General features: G+C 40.9%; 1 protein-coding gene across 1 annotated transcript in view; it reads left to right on the plus strand.

Annotated features, from left to right (window-relative positions):
- LOC137274247 (carbonic anhydrase-related protein 10-like) overlaps positions 1 to 18,929 on the plus strand; it is a 98,292-nt gene that overhangs the window by 68,165 nt on the left and 11,198 nt on the right. Inside the window, exons 5-7 of the mRNA XM_067807334.1 lie at positions 13,795 to 13,890; positions 15,387 to 15,453; positions 15,925 to 16,079. Coding sequence (XP_067663435.1) covers positions 13,795 to 13,890; positions 15,387 to 15,453; positions 15,925 to 16,079 — 318 coding nt within the window. The remainder of the gene's footprint in view (positions 1 to 13,794; positions 13,891 to 15,386; positions 15,454 to 15,924; positions 16,080 to 18,929) is intronic.

Genomic DNA, 18,929 nt, shown 5'->3' on the forward strand with positions numbered 1-18,929 from the left:
CGGTGTGCAGACTCTCAGATGACTGTTCTTTCTTTCCATGTGACATTTGTGTTAATACACCTGACAACAACGTCTGTGGATGAATAGTAAATTGTGTCCATTTTTTCATGAATTTAAGACAGTTTTAAGAATTTGGATTTCGTTGCAATAAAGCAAAGTCTTGATACTTTTTCCCTTTAAGTTGTTTGTCAGAGATCGTCTGTTGAATAAAAAAGTGTCAAACTATATCAACCCGGCATATTTTGATTGTCAGAACACTTCAAAGTTGCTCCAATAGAAAAAATTGGGGTGTTGCTTGATTAATTTCCAGGTGTATAGGTTAGTGGAACTAGGTCACTGTTCCCCTGACGAATGTGAGTCGTGTCGAGTCGTGGTCAAATATGGTCAGTTCCGATGTGGGTTCTGAGTCCGAGCTGCAGCTGGTCTTATGTATGTTGCCGGGGAACCTGAAAAGCTCGGGTTGAAAGCAGTCCACCTAAAAATGCTGTTCATTTTGAAATTATTCAATGCTACACTGATACTCACAATTAAAGAGCGTGTAAAAACAGAAAATGTGAAAAATATATAATATATGTTTTTTCTGACTCATGTTTAAATTATAAAGCATTGTTTTCTAGATGGTGGTATTTTTGGCCAGAAATACAATATGTTAACATGACTATCATATTATGCCTTTATCATAACGGAAAATATTGGATTATTTTGAGCTATAATCAATATGACTGCCATCAGTTTGCATTGACTCAATGCCACTGGCGGTCCGAGGATAATCTCACAAGGTATCAACCCTAAGAGTTGCAGATTACCAACAAGTTACTCAGTAATAAATTCTGATATTTCTTCCAAGATAATACGGCAAACCAGTTTGAATAGCCTTAAATCTTTCGATCAAAGACTGTTATTGTGCAAGAAATCATCCGATATCTAAATCTAATTGTCTTGATCTGTGCTCAATAAAATATCCAATCCTGTTCATCAATATCACTATCTAATATCAGCGGGGACGATGTGTGGATGCATTCCTCAGAATCCGTTAGCGCGTCCCCCGGGGAAATACGACTCACGTTCTCTCAGGGTAATGAAGGGAGGGGACAAGATGAAGCACAACAACCGTTCGATGCAAAAGAGAAAACTAACTTTTCCCCTCGAGATAGATCCTTGCGAACTGACTCAGCTGTAGTGGTTTTTGATGGTTTAGATTTTCTTTGAACCGTCTTGATGTACATATCGTGTGTATTAAAGTGTCATATATCTTGTTTTAAGTGAGCGAAATTAATTCTCCCCTCAAGGAAATACTCGCCGTTTCCTACAGAGCGCCACAGTCGTGTTTTTTTCTTCGGAACTACCAGAAAACCGGAAGTAATTTTGCAATGGTTTCCAAGACAGCGGGCGTGGTTGAACGTAGTTTTTGGGTAATATATCTTATCTTAGCGAGTCCCCAACGTATAGGAATATCCGTAAATATAGCTGAAGCATCAGTTCTAAAAATAGAGTATACATGCATCGAGAACAAATGGCCGAATTATTTCCCCATCTTAGTGGCAACACAGAGTGACTTTATTGCTTAAAAGGTTTAGTCTCATAACTTTATATAATCATAGTACCAAGTGACACTGGCAAATTTCAGAATTTCGCCCTCTTTAACGAAATACTTGGGGCCACCCAATTCTTTCATATGACTATCAGCCGTGTCCGTATCCTCGTTTGAGCAGCATTGCATTCTTGTTCAAATGCACTTCTAGACATACGCGTGTATGTTTACACGAGAAACTAATTATGTCCTCTATGGCTTCTAGTGTGGAAGGTGAGGTGAAATGGTGGTCTCATCATCACGGCATGCATGCGCGTGTATGTGTGCCTGCTTGTACTATCCCAGACTTTCATAGTCTTTAGTAGTGCTCACCGAGATACCATGCTACTACTCATATTCATCCCTGTGATAATCCGGGCCGAGGGCCTTCTAGGGGTAGACAAGTGTTTAAAGCATTCGTTCGTCACGATTCGATTTCCCACATGGGTACGGTGTGTGAAGCCCATTCCTGGAGTCCCCAGTCGTGATATTGCTGGAATATGGCGTAAAACATAACTCACTCACTCACTCACTCACTCATTCACTCATTCACTCAAAGATAAATCCCATTCGCTTGCTGCGTCAGAATCAAACCCAAGGTGTTTTCTCCATCCAGAAGCTTCATCCATGATCCCGGAGCGACTGAAGCTTTCATTCATTAGTTTGACAGAAGTGAATGTCGATTAAGATCAGTATTGTTTTTGTACTGCCATTTTTCGGCCATAACGAGATGCCCCGTCGCAAGCTGTCAAGGCAATCACCGGTAGTTATGGACGGAGAAAAAAACAATGAATCACAGTTGAAAATGTCATTAACTCCGTGCCATAATTCACTGCGGAACACACGCCACTTCCTGTGCGCGAGTCTCCTGTCAGTAGCACAAGAAGGTAACAATAGGACAGCGTGAAGACGACCAGGAATATTATCAGTTTTCTTTCAGTTTACGCCAAGCGGGTTGTTTGTGTTGAAACGAGCCTTCCCTTCTCCTATGCCTTGAACTCAATTACCTGTCAAAGACTATAGGATTTAACGCTGAATTATGCGACAGGGCGCTTTTTGTCTCATCAGGCGATAGGCTTTCCATCCTGCAAAATCCTAATCAAAGACACCGAATCTGGGCTTCATATATATAAAAAATCACCGAATGCTTTCAGTTACCGACTTTTATCAGCCAAATAGCCAGTATTTCTTAAACGCGAGAATTTCATTGCATTTTGTGACAAATCGACGCCCCGCTTGCTAGGACTTATCCTGAGAAGATCAGAACATGGTCGTCTCCAATCGAATTTCCCGTCAATATTGGGGAGATTTATGCCCCTACATGACCCAGGGTCAACTGTCGGTCTGAGGGATTGTTAGTCGGATACACCGCCGGTGACAAGGCAGTTTATACCTCATGAAATTATCACCGTGAAAAATCAATTAGTTCCAGAGATCAGAGATGCCGAACTGTGGCTGTCGCTGTCTTGTACAAAGGCTTGTCTTGCAATGTTCACCGACAAAGAGCATTCCCCCGACATTGGCGCAGAGACTTTTGACTGATGATTTTCGGCAAATTGAACTGACTGTTTAATATTTGTAATGCTGTCTTTGTACAGTCCGTTTGATTAGAGGGAGTTAAATAAACAAACTTACACTCAATGTCAGATCACGAATCATATCTGTTTTGTTTGCTGTCTATATCTTCCCGACAAGAAACAGTTTATATCTGTGGAATATGTTTTAGATCAGTCAAGGTAACATTCCTACTGGCAATCACACCGAGTTGATCTCATCATCCTCCAGTTTATATAGATGAAAGTTTCTCGTGAATCAAGTAGGCTTAACTAGTTGAGCTTCCTTGTAGATCTCATTCATGTCAAAACCCTTCCGCTAAATTGTTTTCTTTGCGTAATACGATTGCACCTGCCAAACTGGGTCTATCTCCCTTTGTTGAACTCAAGTTTGAGCATACACAATCAGTGGCATACGCTACCAAAATCTTCCATTGATTTTCAATTCTTTTTCAGTGTGAAAAATCAGGATTGTCTGTAGATTACTCTATGCATGGCTTATAGTTCAAAATAAACAAGTAGCCATAAAACCAGAGACATATAGGTTGTTTTATATGTATATCTGCTCATGACATTTAAAGGTGACATTTACTTAATGTCTCATAACCGTTAACGAAAGGTATTAAAACTGCGAACATCTAGGATTACTAGTAAAGTGACAGTTTATTCTCCGAAATAGTCTGTGACACGTTTTCATCTAGATACATGTTTTAGAGCTCTTTTAGAAATACATGTATTCCAGCAATATCACGGCGGGACACACCAGAGCGAGCGAGTTTAGTTTTACGCCGCTTTCAGCAATATCCCTGCAATATCTCAATGGGGGACACCAGAAATGGGCTTCACAAACCCATGTTTCGCACGCTTCAATCAAACCCGGGTCTGTGGCGTGCCGAGCGAACGCATTAACCACTCGGCTACCCCACCGATCCCGCTTATAACCGTCATAGGTGATACGGTACAGAACACCGGATATCTATCAGTCATGTTCTTTAGTGCCACGTGCCTTTGCTGTTACTGGGAAGCGCGAGCTGTAAAATCCAAAACATAAGGGAGCATCAAAATAAAAATTAACAACTAAAATAAGATTACTTGGGACGACTTCCAGTTAGTAAAACTAACCAACGATTTTGAAAATGAAAGGTAAGTTCTCACAAATATAAAATATATGCGGCATACTGGGAATGGGTGCGTATGATGCGTAATACTAATCTGATCCTAACCATACTTGTTAAACTAACCCTAAAGAAGAATGCTGACAGTAGCGGATATCCAAGGACTGAAAGGGTATTCACACTAAGACAGCGAACTAATACAAACCCGAAAGCGCAATATATTTTACGTAGTCCTAAAGTTTTCAGTGATGGCTGGAGATATCTAGTATTCTTTATTTTGACGAATGGAGGGAGTCATTATCGACAGGTACCGCTTTACGGAGAAGATACTAATGCCTTATTGTCGTGATTAAAAATTATTCAACGACCGGTTTGTGACCCGTGTCACCTATGAGACAGGCTCGCTACTATTTTGGTAGCAACGTAAATCGCACGCTCTTGATATAGTCAATCATTCCAAATATTTCTTATGATTATGAAAAACTTATTTATTTAATCTGTAATTATTGTTCATGTTTGGCGCGATAGGACAGTACAGTTAAGCGTCATAATGACGCATGAGATACATCGGGGGCGGTGATGTAGGCTAATGGTTAAAGCTTTCGCTCGTCATGCCGAAGATCCGAGTTCTATTCCACACATGGGTACCGTGTGTTAGGCCCATTTCTGTTGTCCCCTGCCGTGTTAGTGTTGGAATATAGCTAAAAATGCCGTAAAACACTAAACCCAATCACTCGCCTAAAATACATCATACAACCTTGCAACATTGGCGACACGATTGTCTCCCTTATCCCAATGTATAAGGTTGATCTTTACTGATCATATTTCATATTTACAGCGGTGGAGCTCCGCAACACAGAGTTACGTCCCTTTGTGTTCCAGAATCCTTGCCCTATCTGAACTGTTAAAGTGACGATTGATTTCAAAACCCCGACACTCACTCACTCGCTGATATTGTATGCCAAAACACGTTTGCTCTACTATATTTAAAAGACTGGATATAGTAGTAACACGCATTTGTAAAATCCATATATGGGTCAAAGCAATGGCGCTATATGCTAAGAAATCGTCGTGAATTTACAGACCCGTGAAGGTCCCGGGGTAGAACAGGCCTTCAGCAACACATGCTTGCCATAAAAGGCGACTATGCTTGTCGTAAGAGGCGACTAACGAGATTGGGTGGTCAGGCTCGCTGACTTGGGTAACCCATGTCATCGGTTCCCAGTTGCGTAGATCGATCCTCATGTTGTTGATCACTGGATTGTCTGGTCCAGACTCGATTATTTACAGGCCGCCGCCATATGGCTGGAATATTGCTGAGTGCGGCGTAAAACTAAACCCACACACTCACTCGTGAATTTACAAGGAGGGTATTACAGTGCAGCATATTTAGGGCACACACCGAGGTCACCACAAAACCTCACTCTCAGTGTTCAAACTGATGGCGGAAAGGCTGTTCCGACCTATCGCAATGGTCGGTGACGATGCCCGGATGTTGTCGTGATGAAGATAAATTAGCCAATCAATAGCGAGTGCAATCAGAAACCCGGAACCACGCGACCGGCGAAGATTGTTCCCTGGAAGAAGCAAGTACACGGTAGAACGAGTAATCACATGGCACCCAGTGCAAAACAATGCTGTAAGATAGGCAGATTTTGCTAATAATCGCAAAAGATCAAATCAGGGCTGATTGCTTTAACGTTTTGATTACATCTCGTCTTCATGGTCAGCTGGCTCCAGGAATCGCGCCGTGTTTGCGGATGGTGTTCCAAGCGGAGATTACGGCCCCTTCTTTCTACATGGGGTATTCCACGTGACTGGAGCTACGATATTCACTTAAGATCTGATTAATTACTTAATTTTCTTTGAAAATGTTCCACCATCTAAATAAACGATTTTCTCAGATCAGTTTATGGATAAGCATCAGTGCTTTACTGTTCCTGTTTCGGGTCAACTCAGTATGAGATATAAAATGTTCTTATATTCAGATGAATAATTCTTCACTTTACGAACTCTTGGTGGGACTTCTTGGTCAGCATGAACCCTGTACCGAAGTTAAAACATGGTCGTTGTACAATTTGACTGAGATTAGGACCAAGGAAACAGGCATTTATCATAGGTCAAGGTATAGTTTCGTTCATGATGTCCATCTCTAGGGTTGCAAGTTTACCATACTGTCGACCACTAGTTGAATGTTGTTGTGCTGTCACTATGCTTGTTTGACAGAGAGTGTATTTTACGTATTTGAGATGACGTGGCCATAGGTTGGATTCACCCATGTTCCGGCCCTTGGCAGATGCTCTATCTTCTAAACCACAGATTCTTTGTTAAGTCTCTAAAAAGTTTCATTTATTCTTTATTCATTCAGAGCCGTTTACGCTTCAGTTTCCCGGGAAATACAGAAAAAGTCAACAACAGTGCATTCTTGTTTACAAAAAGCAACATTCTTTCATCGCGTTTTGAATGTGCATATTCTTCCTATTGGAAGTCTGTTCTAGTTTTGTAGCATAGGGAATTACTTAAGTAAGCACGAATAATTTTCTCAAATTCTGCCTTTTTATTTTTTTCTAACACTGAGTATTCAATAGTATTAGTTCTTGCACGTACATGTGCGAAAGGTCTGGATAAACAAAAACACATTGGCCAGCATAACCAGCTACCAGCTAGTGCAAAATAAACTATATACAACTATCTCAGTCCCGCACCAAATGCTAGCCACCTGTAAATAGCTGTTCAATATATGTCTTTTTGTTTACAATTACCGGACTAAATATGTAAAAACATGGTTATTTTTTATTAGTAGACCAACAGAAAAATAATACAGAAAATAATCCTGAGACATCCAGATGTCTCAGTCTGCTCTGAAGGCTCCCAACGGGAAACTACTGGTTAAACGACAGATAATGCTTTGGTGTTGTAGGATCTGCCACAGCCAATAAACAGCTATTGATGTCTGAACAAGCCATCACAGACAGACATGAAAAAGACACTAAACGCTTTCGCAGACCAATCAAAACTAAATTCTTCGCATTTCGATTAATTTTACCCAATCTTTTGCTCATATTTCCCTTTCAGACTAATTTGAATGATAGATCACATGGCGAATGAAAAGGACAGCTTATTAAGAGATTTCCCTTGATTTTGTGGTCCGTATCGCAGCCTCACAGAAGTCATCACATAGCGTTGTGTCTCAAGGATATATATGTGTCTGTTGTTTATCGGCTTCCAGAATGTCAGCAATCATATCCCGCACTTTTAACATTTCCTCCTTTCACGTACACCAGACGCAGCCGTTGGGTGTATAAAGAGTTTTTTCAGCAAATAATTCAGAAAAAACAGCATCCATCAGTAAAACTCTGCCGTCGCTCTCAGTATGCAGTTCGACAGGGTGTAATTGTGTATATTGGTACTTTAGGTGATTGTTGCCGCACTCAGAAAAATTCCAGCTGCATGACGATGAGGTATAAATACTGTCTGAACCAGACAATCCAGTGATCAACAGTATGATCTTCACGGGTCGAGAAAAGAGCTGAAAGAAACCGACTAAGACTACATGTAAAAACGTTGTCGTTGCAGGATTTGGGAAACGTGTGGGTTGAACTCATAACGTCAACGTCATGTCGTAGTGAATGAGTGAATTACTCAGGATTTCGTTTTTAACGGCGTTGTAGCTTCAGGTGGTAGGAAAGTCTTTTACGTCTAGCAATAGGGTCCGTAAGTAGGTCACGATGCTTCACGAGACCGGTAACAAACAGCGCACATTTGGTCCCGTCTAGTAAAGTCATCTTTGGTGATCGCACAATTTTGAACCAAAACTGGTTCTTGAATATACGCTTGTCACCGGAAATAAGCTGGACCCCGTCTCGCATATCGCAAACTGACCACTAAAGGAAGACAGGAACCAGAAGTACCGGAAGTAGCGGCTTTTGAGAATTACAGACCCTATTTGGGGAAATGCACGTGCATTTGTATGATACTAGAAACACTGTGAAATATTATCGTTTCAAGCCAAGATTAAACACACAATCATAGGTATCAGAGAACTGAGATATCTTTGTCGACTTTGCCAAGCTAACCTCCTTCGTGCATATAATGTATAGTATCTCACTGAATCACAAATCTTACCCAGATAACTTAGGTCCCTGCATCCAGATTCCAGGACACCTGTGCAGAAAGCCGCGTCAAGTAAAACACAGCGGACTGTCTAATTGAAAAGGAGTAGACGTGGGTTATCGGACCAATCAGATGTCAGTTTTCAAAAACAATTCGACTTCGTTTCCTTGCTGCCTCGATGGTGAAATATGTGTATATTTGCCAAGAAAACAGCTGGACACAATCTTACCTTGCATTGCAAAAATTAGTCTGTCTCAGTCACTGAACCATGTTATTTTCCGAACGGACTTTGTGTGACTCAAAACCACTAAATGAAGCAGGAATAGACATCCCCCTGTAAGCTTTCATTTCACTGGGGTTCCACATCTTTCTTAATGTAATGACATTATCTTGTTACTGATAGTTGTTAACGACAGAAGAAACTTAAAGTGACTTTAGTGTTGTATTATAAATTAACTGGCGTTTTTTAAGGAGTAGTCATGTTTAGAAATTCAGAGCTATCTTTCCTTGGAAATAGTCCTAGACATCTTCGGACCCCTAGCTCTAACGCCTTTAACACGATATAGAATAATATAGTCCCCACACGCTATATCGACACTATGTCTGAACCTGCTGGTTCGAATTACGACCAATTCGAAGATTCTCCAAGATCCCAAGATCCAAGTTTAAAAAGTGTTTATGTACATACAGTGATGTGCGGTTCAGAGGTACCACTAATTTTAGTCCGCGATAACCGCATTTCGTAATAAGCATAGTTCATTACCTGCATATACGACTATAACATACAGCACGTGGACCAAAATGCCAACTCAGTTCTTAGTGTGGTGGTGGTTAATGGTTAAAGCGTTCGATCGTCGCGCAGAAGATCCGGGTTCTATTTCGCACATGGATACAATGTGTGAAACCGATTTCTGGTATTGCTGAATACCGCTAAAAGCGGCGTAAAACTCACTCCCTCACTCACCAGTTCGTTATATATGTTGTAAATGTTGTTCAGTCGAGTTATTTCACAGTAAGCGCACAAACGTAAACCGAGGACATATTTGTGACCCACTATAGATTCCAACCATCAGTTTCATTCTAAGTTAGCGTAATTTTCGAATAATGATGATATCGTTTGTAAGAGCGGTCCCCAGAGTCAGGGGGATACATCAAGCTTATCTCAATGTAATTATCATCCCCTGACAGGCCTTGGCATGTCAAGCAAGCATAATCAATACTGGCTAACTCGCCTAGAAAATGCCTTAATCCTCAATATTGGATTAGATCTTCGTCGTTATCGTCCATTTGATCTGACGATGCTGTCTGCGCTGTTGCGGCTGCTGCAGTGAATTCCATGTGAATTCTGCGTCCCCATGTCCATTATGTAATCGATAGGGAGCAGTAATGGTTGTGTAAGTGGTATGTTGAACATTGTCGGATCGACACCATATTGCCACTGTGTTTGATCTTCGGTTCACATGTATGTAGTACCGTCAATCGTGCAATTATATAGTACCACTTAACCATTGGGTGCATCTCAAGCCCGCGCTCTTCTTTCTTCGTGTAGAATAATGCTGTTTTGAGTATTTACACAATGCGTTGGTGGGATATTTGTACGTTCATCACATGTGGTGTTTAGGGGTGGGTTTGTTTTATAAGATGAGATGGTTAATTGTACCACATCAGTGTGTCTTGTGTCGGTAATGGATGGTGTTTGGATTAAGGAAAGGAACTGATGTTTGTTCATCATCAAACACCCATCCATCAACAGTTATCCAGGGTTTAATAGCTTCATTCTATGAATAAACACCCCGGTGCCATTTTTTTAACTGGGTGTATTTTAAGAGTAGTGTTCCTTTGTCAATTATGACCGTAAACTGCTGGGAGGAGTAGTCTAGTGGTTTAAACGTTTGCTTGTCACGCCAAAGACCCGGGTTCGATTCCCCACGTGTATACAACGTGTGAAGCCCATTTCTGATGTCCCCTGCCGGGATACTGCTGGAATATTTATAAAAGCAGCATAAAACCAAACTCCAGTTTAGTTCAGCCAAACCACCACCACCCCCACCACCACCACCACCACCACCACACACACATACACACATACACCCACACCCTATCCTGTCCACATCCATACTCACACCCGTCCACCCCGGCACTTACACCTCCTCATTCCCTAATCAGACGCCCACCTTCAATACTAACACTCAAACCCCATCGAGCCATCCACGATGACAAAAGTATATTCCACTCAGCATGTGTACGTAATGTATACATAATTTGGTGGCTGATAGCATGAGCACACTCCCACGTGCCTAATATGTATTTATTCGCCTGCTCGTTTATGTTAAGAGATTACATAATCCAATCTTCCCTATATTTCCCGATGTCAGACCTGTATACATTGTCCTGCAGTGTATCGACATTATTTCCAAAGCTGCTAAAATACACGCACACGCACACGCACACGCACACGCACACGCACACGCACACATACTGAATGGCGCTGAATGTCAGTGATACTCTGAACCATAGCCTTGCTCTAAGACTGTACTGCTAGGCCCATTTTTGTATAGTAATTGTATCCTTCGAAAAGCCAAGCGGAGATGAGCGGACAGGACCCCAGTCAGTTATTTTTCGTTTTGTTTTTTTTATTTCAAATTTGATATTTAAACTGATACCTTGAACGTAAAGACGTGTAAGTGTAACTATGCTATTGATCGCCATAATACCTCTACAGTCCTTCGATGTGTTTATCTTTTAAAAACAACAGTACTTCATCTATCCTCCCCACCCACACCCCAACTAGCTCTCCCAATGCCCCATAGAACGCCGGCGTCCCTCCGAGAAGGATTTGACGCCATAAAGAAGCCGTTATTTTCACTGTTTCCTCTGCTCAGTCGATCAGAAAACAAAAATTCGATCACAAGTCCCCGACGAGGAGTTATAGTCGCTTTATCAGTAGACTAACTGCGCTCCCTGATTAAATTGTCGGTAATGGATTTAAAGCTTCGCTCCAGTCAATTCATAAATCTACCAAGATTTTCTAAAGATTAAAGACTAAATACCGAATTTGATGAACTGCGTTGAACGGTATGAGTCTCCGGTCGTATCTAAATTTAAGTCAAAACAAGTTTGGATATGAAATTACGTGTTTCTGCGAGGACGTAACTATTTATCTTACGATGTAACATAATGTTTAGCAGGTGCTTGGTGAAAGAAGTAAGTTGCCAAATGAGACCTAGGGTTTATCATTGTAATATTCTATAAGGAAAGGCTTTGCTGTTAGTGCAGCTGCTGAAACATAACATGAAATACTCAGTGTATACTACGAGTACTGGAACCCCTAATGGAAACTGGGATACACATTTAGTGAAGGAGAGTAAGTGAGTATGGTTTTACGGCGGTTTTAGGAATATGCCAGTAATATCACGGCGGATAAGGGCTTCACACATTGTACACAATGTGTACATCGAACCCAGTCTTCAGCGTGACGAACGAAGGCTTTAATCACAATCGAAAGATATCTACACGTAGCAATAATAACCCACTGCCTTCTGTACCACTGCAGGCAAAACGATCAACATGACCACAATTCTATTATCATTACTCACAGATGAAGATAAATATGCAGCAGAGAGGGTTTGGGTGATCCTGGCACAGTCGGGCTAGTAAGGCTCATCAGCTAATCGGGTTTGCCACCTCTACACACAGCCCGGACAGGAAACGCTGCCTAGTCGAACCCACCAATATCTTGGAGAATGTGTAGAAAGACAGACGCACGCACGCACGCACATAAAAAATGCAGCCTTCTACAAGACCCAGAGTGTTAGAAGGTCTGTGCTTCCGGTGGAGAACCCGGGCACCCTCCTGGTCTGCATCAAGAGAACAAGAGGTACCAAACCAAGGGTACCAAGAAGAATGGGGAGCCTGAATGGGGAGTACTTGGAATGCAATCGAGATATTTCAAAGGCGAGGTCCACATATTTAGATTGCTTTTCCTGAATCTTGCTAATCACCTTGCTGTCAAAATGGACAGAAAATGCAATGGCATAAATATATTCACTGGCTTTCTGAAAAAGGACAAGTTCAGATTTGTTAGCAGGAATTCGTCTCAGGTTGTATATGTACACATGGAAAAGGAAAGCTTATCCAGGCAGTCTGGTGAGATGTAACAGACAAGCGACTTAGTTACTTTCTCATGCATTGCATGGTCATAATCAAGGACCGTGGTTCCTCCCGGTTACAGTCGTCGGGTGCAGACCACAACTGCTTCCAGAACATTTCGTTGGCATCCATGGCATCCATCATGCTCACTATCACCCTTTGTTTTCAGCTGCTTGTAGAAGCCTTTCATTGCTCCTAAATCGTATATTTTGTTGGATGAATTTATTTTTCTTTTCCCATTTTTTCTTTCTTTCATTCCAAACTTTTAATTTTGGCTTAAGGGAATCGACAATTTGGAGAAGTATTTTTCTTTGGTTGTCTCATACTGTAATTTAAATTTTCTGCAAACTTTTGTCTCTTAGACATGGGATTCTCTGATTACCTTAACTTCAGGCACAGCTCCATCTATTACTATTATTATTATCATCATATTTTAATGATTAAAAAAAATAAGTATGCAGAGAGGTTTCGGGTGATCATTTTATTTCTCTCGAGGGCTTAAAAGATCATGTCTTCAATTCGATTTCCCCAATCGATTAACGCGGGGTACATCTTCGATATTTCAAAGGTACAATGACAAATTAAAATGAATATGCTTCACATATATTACTTAGAATTGGCCGGAGGACGGATAATCCAATTTCTGTTAATAGATCAAAACAAATCGTGTCCCTAAGCATAAATATCAAATGAAAATAAATATATTCTGCGAAAGAATATCGTTCAACGAATTAAGAAAAACGTTTTTTTACATCGTGGGCCTTGATATAGACTTTATAAGATGTTTTGATCATATTGCTTCAAAGTGAAATTACGGAAACACGAACATCCGATTTTTGTTTCTTTACTGAGTGACTGAATGACATTGTTTTATGATGAAAATACCGGTTTTATCACACTAACTTGGTGTGAAAAACCCAGGATAATGAATAGCTTGCAGGTACGGTGTACACAAACCTAGACACGAACTCGGTGAGTGTGAGATTTTAACCAATGGTAACAAGGTATGCTCAAGAGTGGATACAGCTTTTTAAGAAACGGTGTGCGCACTTTTAAGAAAAGTGGGGTGCACACTTCATTTCCCCCCGTGGTCATTTAATAAAGGTAGGATCCTTACCCCTGTACCTCCCTCTGGATCCGCCAGTGGTGCGTAACCAAGGGATACAACTCTGCACGAAGATTCGAACGTACTTTTGAATTATTGCAACTCAGGGTTCTACATTTTCGTATTCCTTCATCGTCGCTCGTGATAATTAGATAATTCCCAGTTTAACGATTGTATTATATTTTGCAGATGCACATCATTGCCTACAACTCTGACCTGTACTCCAACATATCCGAGGCCATCCGAGGAAACAAGGGGCTTGCTATTCTCGCCGTCTTCATGGAGGTCAGTGGCCACGTGACGTCAGCGTCTCGACAGTTAGCATGCCTTTGCATTTAGCTCCGCACAAATTGATCGAAGGTCACTGTAGCCCCTGAACACTAATGATTGGTTATTGATTAATTGGTTATTTTCGTATCCCACTTGGAAGCAGAATGTATGCAAGCATATTTGACATAGTTGACGCACCTCTTATCGGCCGATGTGACACTCTTCAAGCATATTATTATAATTATTATTTTTCCATACACTATATACAGCAAGCACACAGATATATACATGCACACACCTTACGCCATTCATTTCATACATACACATGTGCACACATACGTACGCTCGCACATGCACGCACACTCGCACGAACACTTACAAACGCACACGCACACGCACACGCACACGCACACGCACCAGCAAATCAACCATCCGCCGTTCTGCGATATATATGAAAGGTATTTCAAGGCGTATATTTCTCTGATATCTCCGACTACCAATTACTTTATTTACGTGAACCAAACATAAATATTTGTTTACTCTAGTTTGATAACCTTCCGCTATATTTCAGCATATTGCATGATGTGTCAATCCAGTTCCCCTTAAATGTGTTCGGTACACGATTAGGGTTGCTGAGCTCTACGATAACAGCAATGTTATCAAACCAACGGCTGTCGCCCTTTGATGTCAGAGAACGCAATGCTGATCTCTTCTGATGCTGTAGCAAATGAAACCAAGCCTTCTTTCTGAAAATATAAAGATTTGCCTTCATATACTGTGAACAAATTAGTGTCAGTTTCTTTAGACAAATAAACTAAAAAAAACTTGGAATTTGACGTCATCCATGAATGTTCCACTGGTAGCAGCCTAGCGATACACTAATGCCTATTTCGAATCACGTCATAGCAATAAAATAACAACATATATATTTACTTACTTAAGTCCTAGTAAAACCTTATGTGGGATGAGTCTGTTTATCATACGTGAGCATAACTGTATTTGTCGTAAATGTTTACCTCAATTACGATCACGTGACAAGGCATGGGTCATTGTGTTCCGATATCCTCACGGTTGTATCTGAAGATGGCGCATCGCGGTTAAGCTTTTCGCGTGAACTTTTGACTTGATTTGCATGTAACGGGAGTCATTCTCAAAACCATGATTGCAATAAAGTCGAATCATACACTGTGCCCCGGTGTTTTGAAGAGACTTCTTATGATTACTGAAAAGGTTTCGGCACATCATCATCATCATCATCATCATCATCATCATCATCGTTATTATTATCATTATTAATAAATGCATACTTATAATGCGCCTGTTCCACACCCTAAGGCTACAGAATATTTACAGTGGAGTATTTTCAGCTGAAATAATTAATAGTATGCTGTGAAAAAGTGAGTTTTAAATCTGGACTTAAATTGTCAGTTGTGTTCGAGCTTTTAATGGCTCAAGGGAGAGAGTTCCAAAGCACTCCTACACTTCTTATATATAGTGTCATTGCCTTCCAGATTGGCAAAGAACCAAACAAAGCATTTGTGTTGATAACGAAAGAACTGAGGGGGCTGCACTATAAAGGTAATAAATATAACTATGGAATGACCGAGATATCCTGAGATAAACTGAATGATTATCTCTTTGTCTCCTAGTCTTTAATTCTAAACGTGTCTTAACGTTAATTCTGTCGCTTACTCTTATGCATGTAATTATATACATGGTGTGCACATGCCAAATGCTAATATCGATTCTACAAGTACATTGCAAATATAATGTGAACCATTTCATGAAGTAAACATTCCAGGGGAAAAAGACACAAAATGAGTCAACTGTGAATAACGTGCCTGTCATATTGATATATTCATATAAGCAATGAATGTTACACGTATTTCTTGTTCTGTTCTGGGAAACATGGTGTTTTGGCCTTAGAAAGATATGCAATATTGAATTCTCTTGATCTTTGTGTCCTCTTTTCACTATAGTATGGTAATAAATGTTTCACGTAGAATATATTTTGTCCTTGGTGTATATATAGCTATGTGACTGTTCCAGGCAAGCGTGCGAAGGTCCATCACCTTGCCTTAGAACAGCTGCTGCCCAAGACAGAGCACTACATGACTTACGATGGTTCCCTCACTTACCCTGGTTGCCAGGAGACGGTCACGTGGATTATACTCAACAAACCTATCTATATATCTAAAGAGCAGGTAACCATTTAAATTTGTCTTTGTGGTATAAAGTCAACTCCTGATATAGCGCACACTCGTGTCTTTTGGAAGCGGTTCGTCATTCTAGACCCTTTCCAGAAAACGATCTTAGCGTTAAGACGATCTTATTTTTTCTACATTAACACAGAGTGCAATATAGACATACGACATAGACGTACGACGTAGACGTACGACGTAGACGTATGACGTAGACATACGACGTAGACATACGACATAGACGTACGACGTAGACGTACGACGTAGACGTAAGACGTAGACGTATGACGTAGAAGTACGACATAGACGTACGACATAGACGTATTAGCGATAAGATGACTCTGTTCAGCTGGACCACAGGTTACAAATATAAGCATACATACGTGTGTCACATCAAAACCCATTTGTCTGGAAACACCTTCAAAGGGATTCCTGGGGGTCCCTTTATGCATAACGTTTTACCAGTGTGGTGAGTGAGTTTTCACGCCGCTTTTAGCAATGTTCCAGCAATCTCACAGCCGGGTACAGCCATTCTCACATATACCTATGCCGGTAGTCGAACCCGCTTTTAGCTGACGCTTTAACCACTAGGCTACCTAGTGATGGAGGCTGAAGATGTTTCACTGTGTTTGCTATATTTCTTGTAGTCTGTCTGTAATTTTTCGTTTGAGCTTCTAAACATCTGAGCTTTAACACAGCTTAACGTCACAGTCACCTAAAAGTGAAAGTGGTTAAGTGAATGAGTGAGTGGATAGAGTATGTCACCGCTTTAAACAGTATAACAATTAACACATCGGAACCATGAAAGCGCCGTGAACTGTTGTTTGATAGAGTACAAAACAATTGATTTGATAAAAGCATTTCATGGACATTTAACATTAACACAAAACCCGCTCTTCAAGATGAGTGCTCCTATGATAAAAAGAAAGATATTTACGAGAATATTGATATTCAGTCTAACATGAAAATATACCGATTTAAGCATAAACCTTTGGCCTTAGCGTTTATTTTTAAATCAAAAGGCTTCTAAAGTGCAACTTTCCACTAAATCCTTTTCTATAATGATAGAAGTGGGGAATTAAGTGTACCCATGCCTGTTATTTCCCGAGTGATGCCCCTTTAAATGATCAATCTGGTCACATAGTTGAGCTTCTATTTGCTTCAACCAACTGAGAGAGGGCCGCTCCCACGTCAATTGAATTTTAGCAAACTGCTCAATCGACCGTCGATTTCTTTGTGATTAATAAGTCGTTATAACCCAATCAGACTGGCAAATTGTGTTGGTTTCCACTAAGATTCAGTTAGACTGTTCTCGGTACTGCTTCTGAATGGTGTAGAACTGGCATTAGCTGCCATAATGTGTCCTCTGTTAAGGTTCCAGACCCTTCATTAGGCGTGCTGCTTGTTGCTTAACCATGCGTCGCCACTGCAGGACCGAGCCCAGTTCAAATTTTACCCTTCACCAGTCTATGTTGTAAATTTCCCCAGCTTGTTTGATGTGAGTTTGGCGTTAATAGGAATAATTAGGCCAACTGCTCGTTGAACCGGGGGTTGAAGGGGTTGAGGTTGTTTGATTGCAGCAGCTGCATTAAGAAGCTTTTGTTAAAACATCCAGAGCTTCCTATGAAGTATTTTGATATTTTGTAAGAATTTCAACAGTGCCAATTTATGTTTCGCCTTTCTCCCACTCCCTTTAATACATGGTGAAAAACGGTCACTGATCGATGGCACTTGACCAGAACAGTTTCTCGCCTTGGCATCGATTTTATACTTCCGTTTTCATAAATTTTTTTATAACATCAATAAGCATGAAAGACGACCGCTGATTCAAACGTTCTGGTGAGCGCGTGAACATTAGTCAGGCACGTTCGGGACATGTTGAGTGTGTGGTCACGTGGTCCATTGCACGAGCAGGTGACCTGTAACCATGGCAGCACTGAATTCCTCAGTTGAGAAAATATAGCAGGATCGTAAATTTAAAAACAAATGAATCATTCCAATTTAAAGAAACTGTGAAAGTGTGCCTCAGGTTTACAAGAGCACGATACTATGAATCGAAGCTGTAGAAATACATCCATGAAAGGATATTAAAAACAACTTGTTAAATATTGCCCTTTCTGAAGTAAGTACTCTTGATTGATTTATCAAAATATAAGAGACAAAAAGTTGTTGCAATGATCTGACATGTTGAATAACATGTTCGCAAAAGCACTCCTCTGCTGTGCATGGAATAAATTGAATTTGGAAACCCTTTGTCCATATTGTTTGAACGTTGACAGATGACGCCTCTTTTACGGCGTTCGCTGATGATGACAAGTGTATCATGGTATTCGCTTATGTTGGCGTGTGTGTCACAGTTTTCGCTGATGACACGCGTGTCACGGTGTTCGCTTACGTTGACACATCCGTCACAATGTTTGCTGATGTTGACTCGTGTGACATGGTGTTCGCTAATGATGACATAATGAAATCTGTCACATTTTTAAATTGATGCTGACACATCTGTCACTGTTCGCTGATGCTAACACGTCTATCACAGTGTTCGCTGATGGTGACACATCTGTCACGGTGTTCGCTGATGCTGACAAATCGGCGACGATGTATACATTTTATAACACATCTTTTGACGTCTTTGCATATGCTGACTCGTCTGTCACGGTGTTCGCTTATGCTGACACGTCCGTGAAGGTGTCCACTTATGATGACACGTCCAGGGCCGTGTCTACTGATGATGACACGTCTTTGACGGTGTCCACTGATGATGGCGTGTGTGCCTCAGTGCTCGCAGAAGATAACACATGTGTCACGGCGTTCGCTGATGACGGAAAAGTGAACGTCAATGTTGAACGAAGT

Source organism: Haliotis asinina, chromosome 2 (genome assembly GCF_037392515.1).
Source record: "Haliotis asinina isolate JCU_RB_2024 chromosome 2, JCU_Hal_asi_v2, whole genome shotgun sequence".
In the NCBI taxonomy this organism is placed as follows: Eukaryota; Metazoa; Mollusca; class Gastropoda; order Lepetellida; family Haliotidae; genus Haliotis; species Haliotis asinina.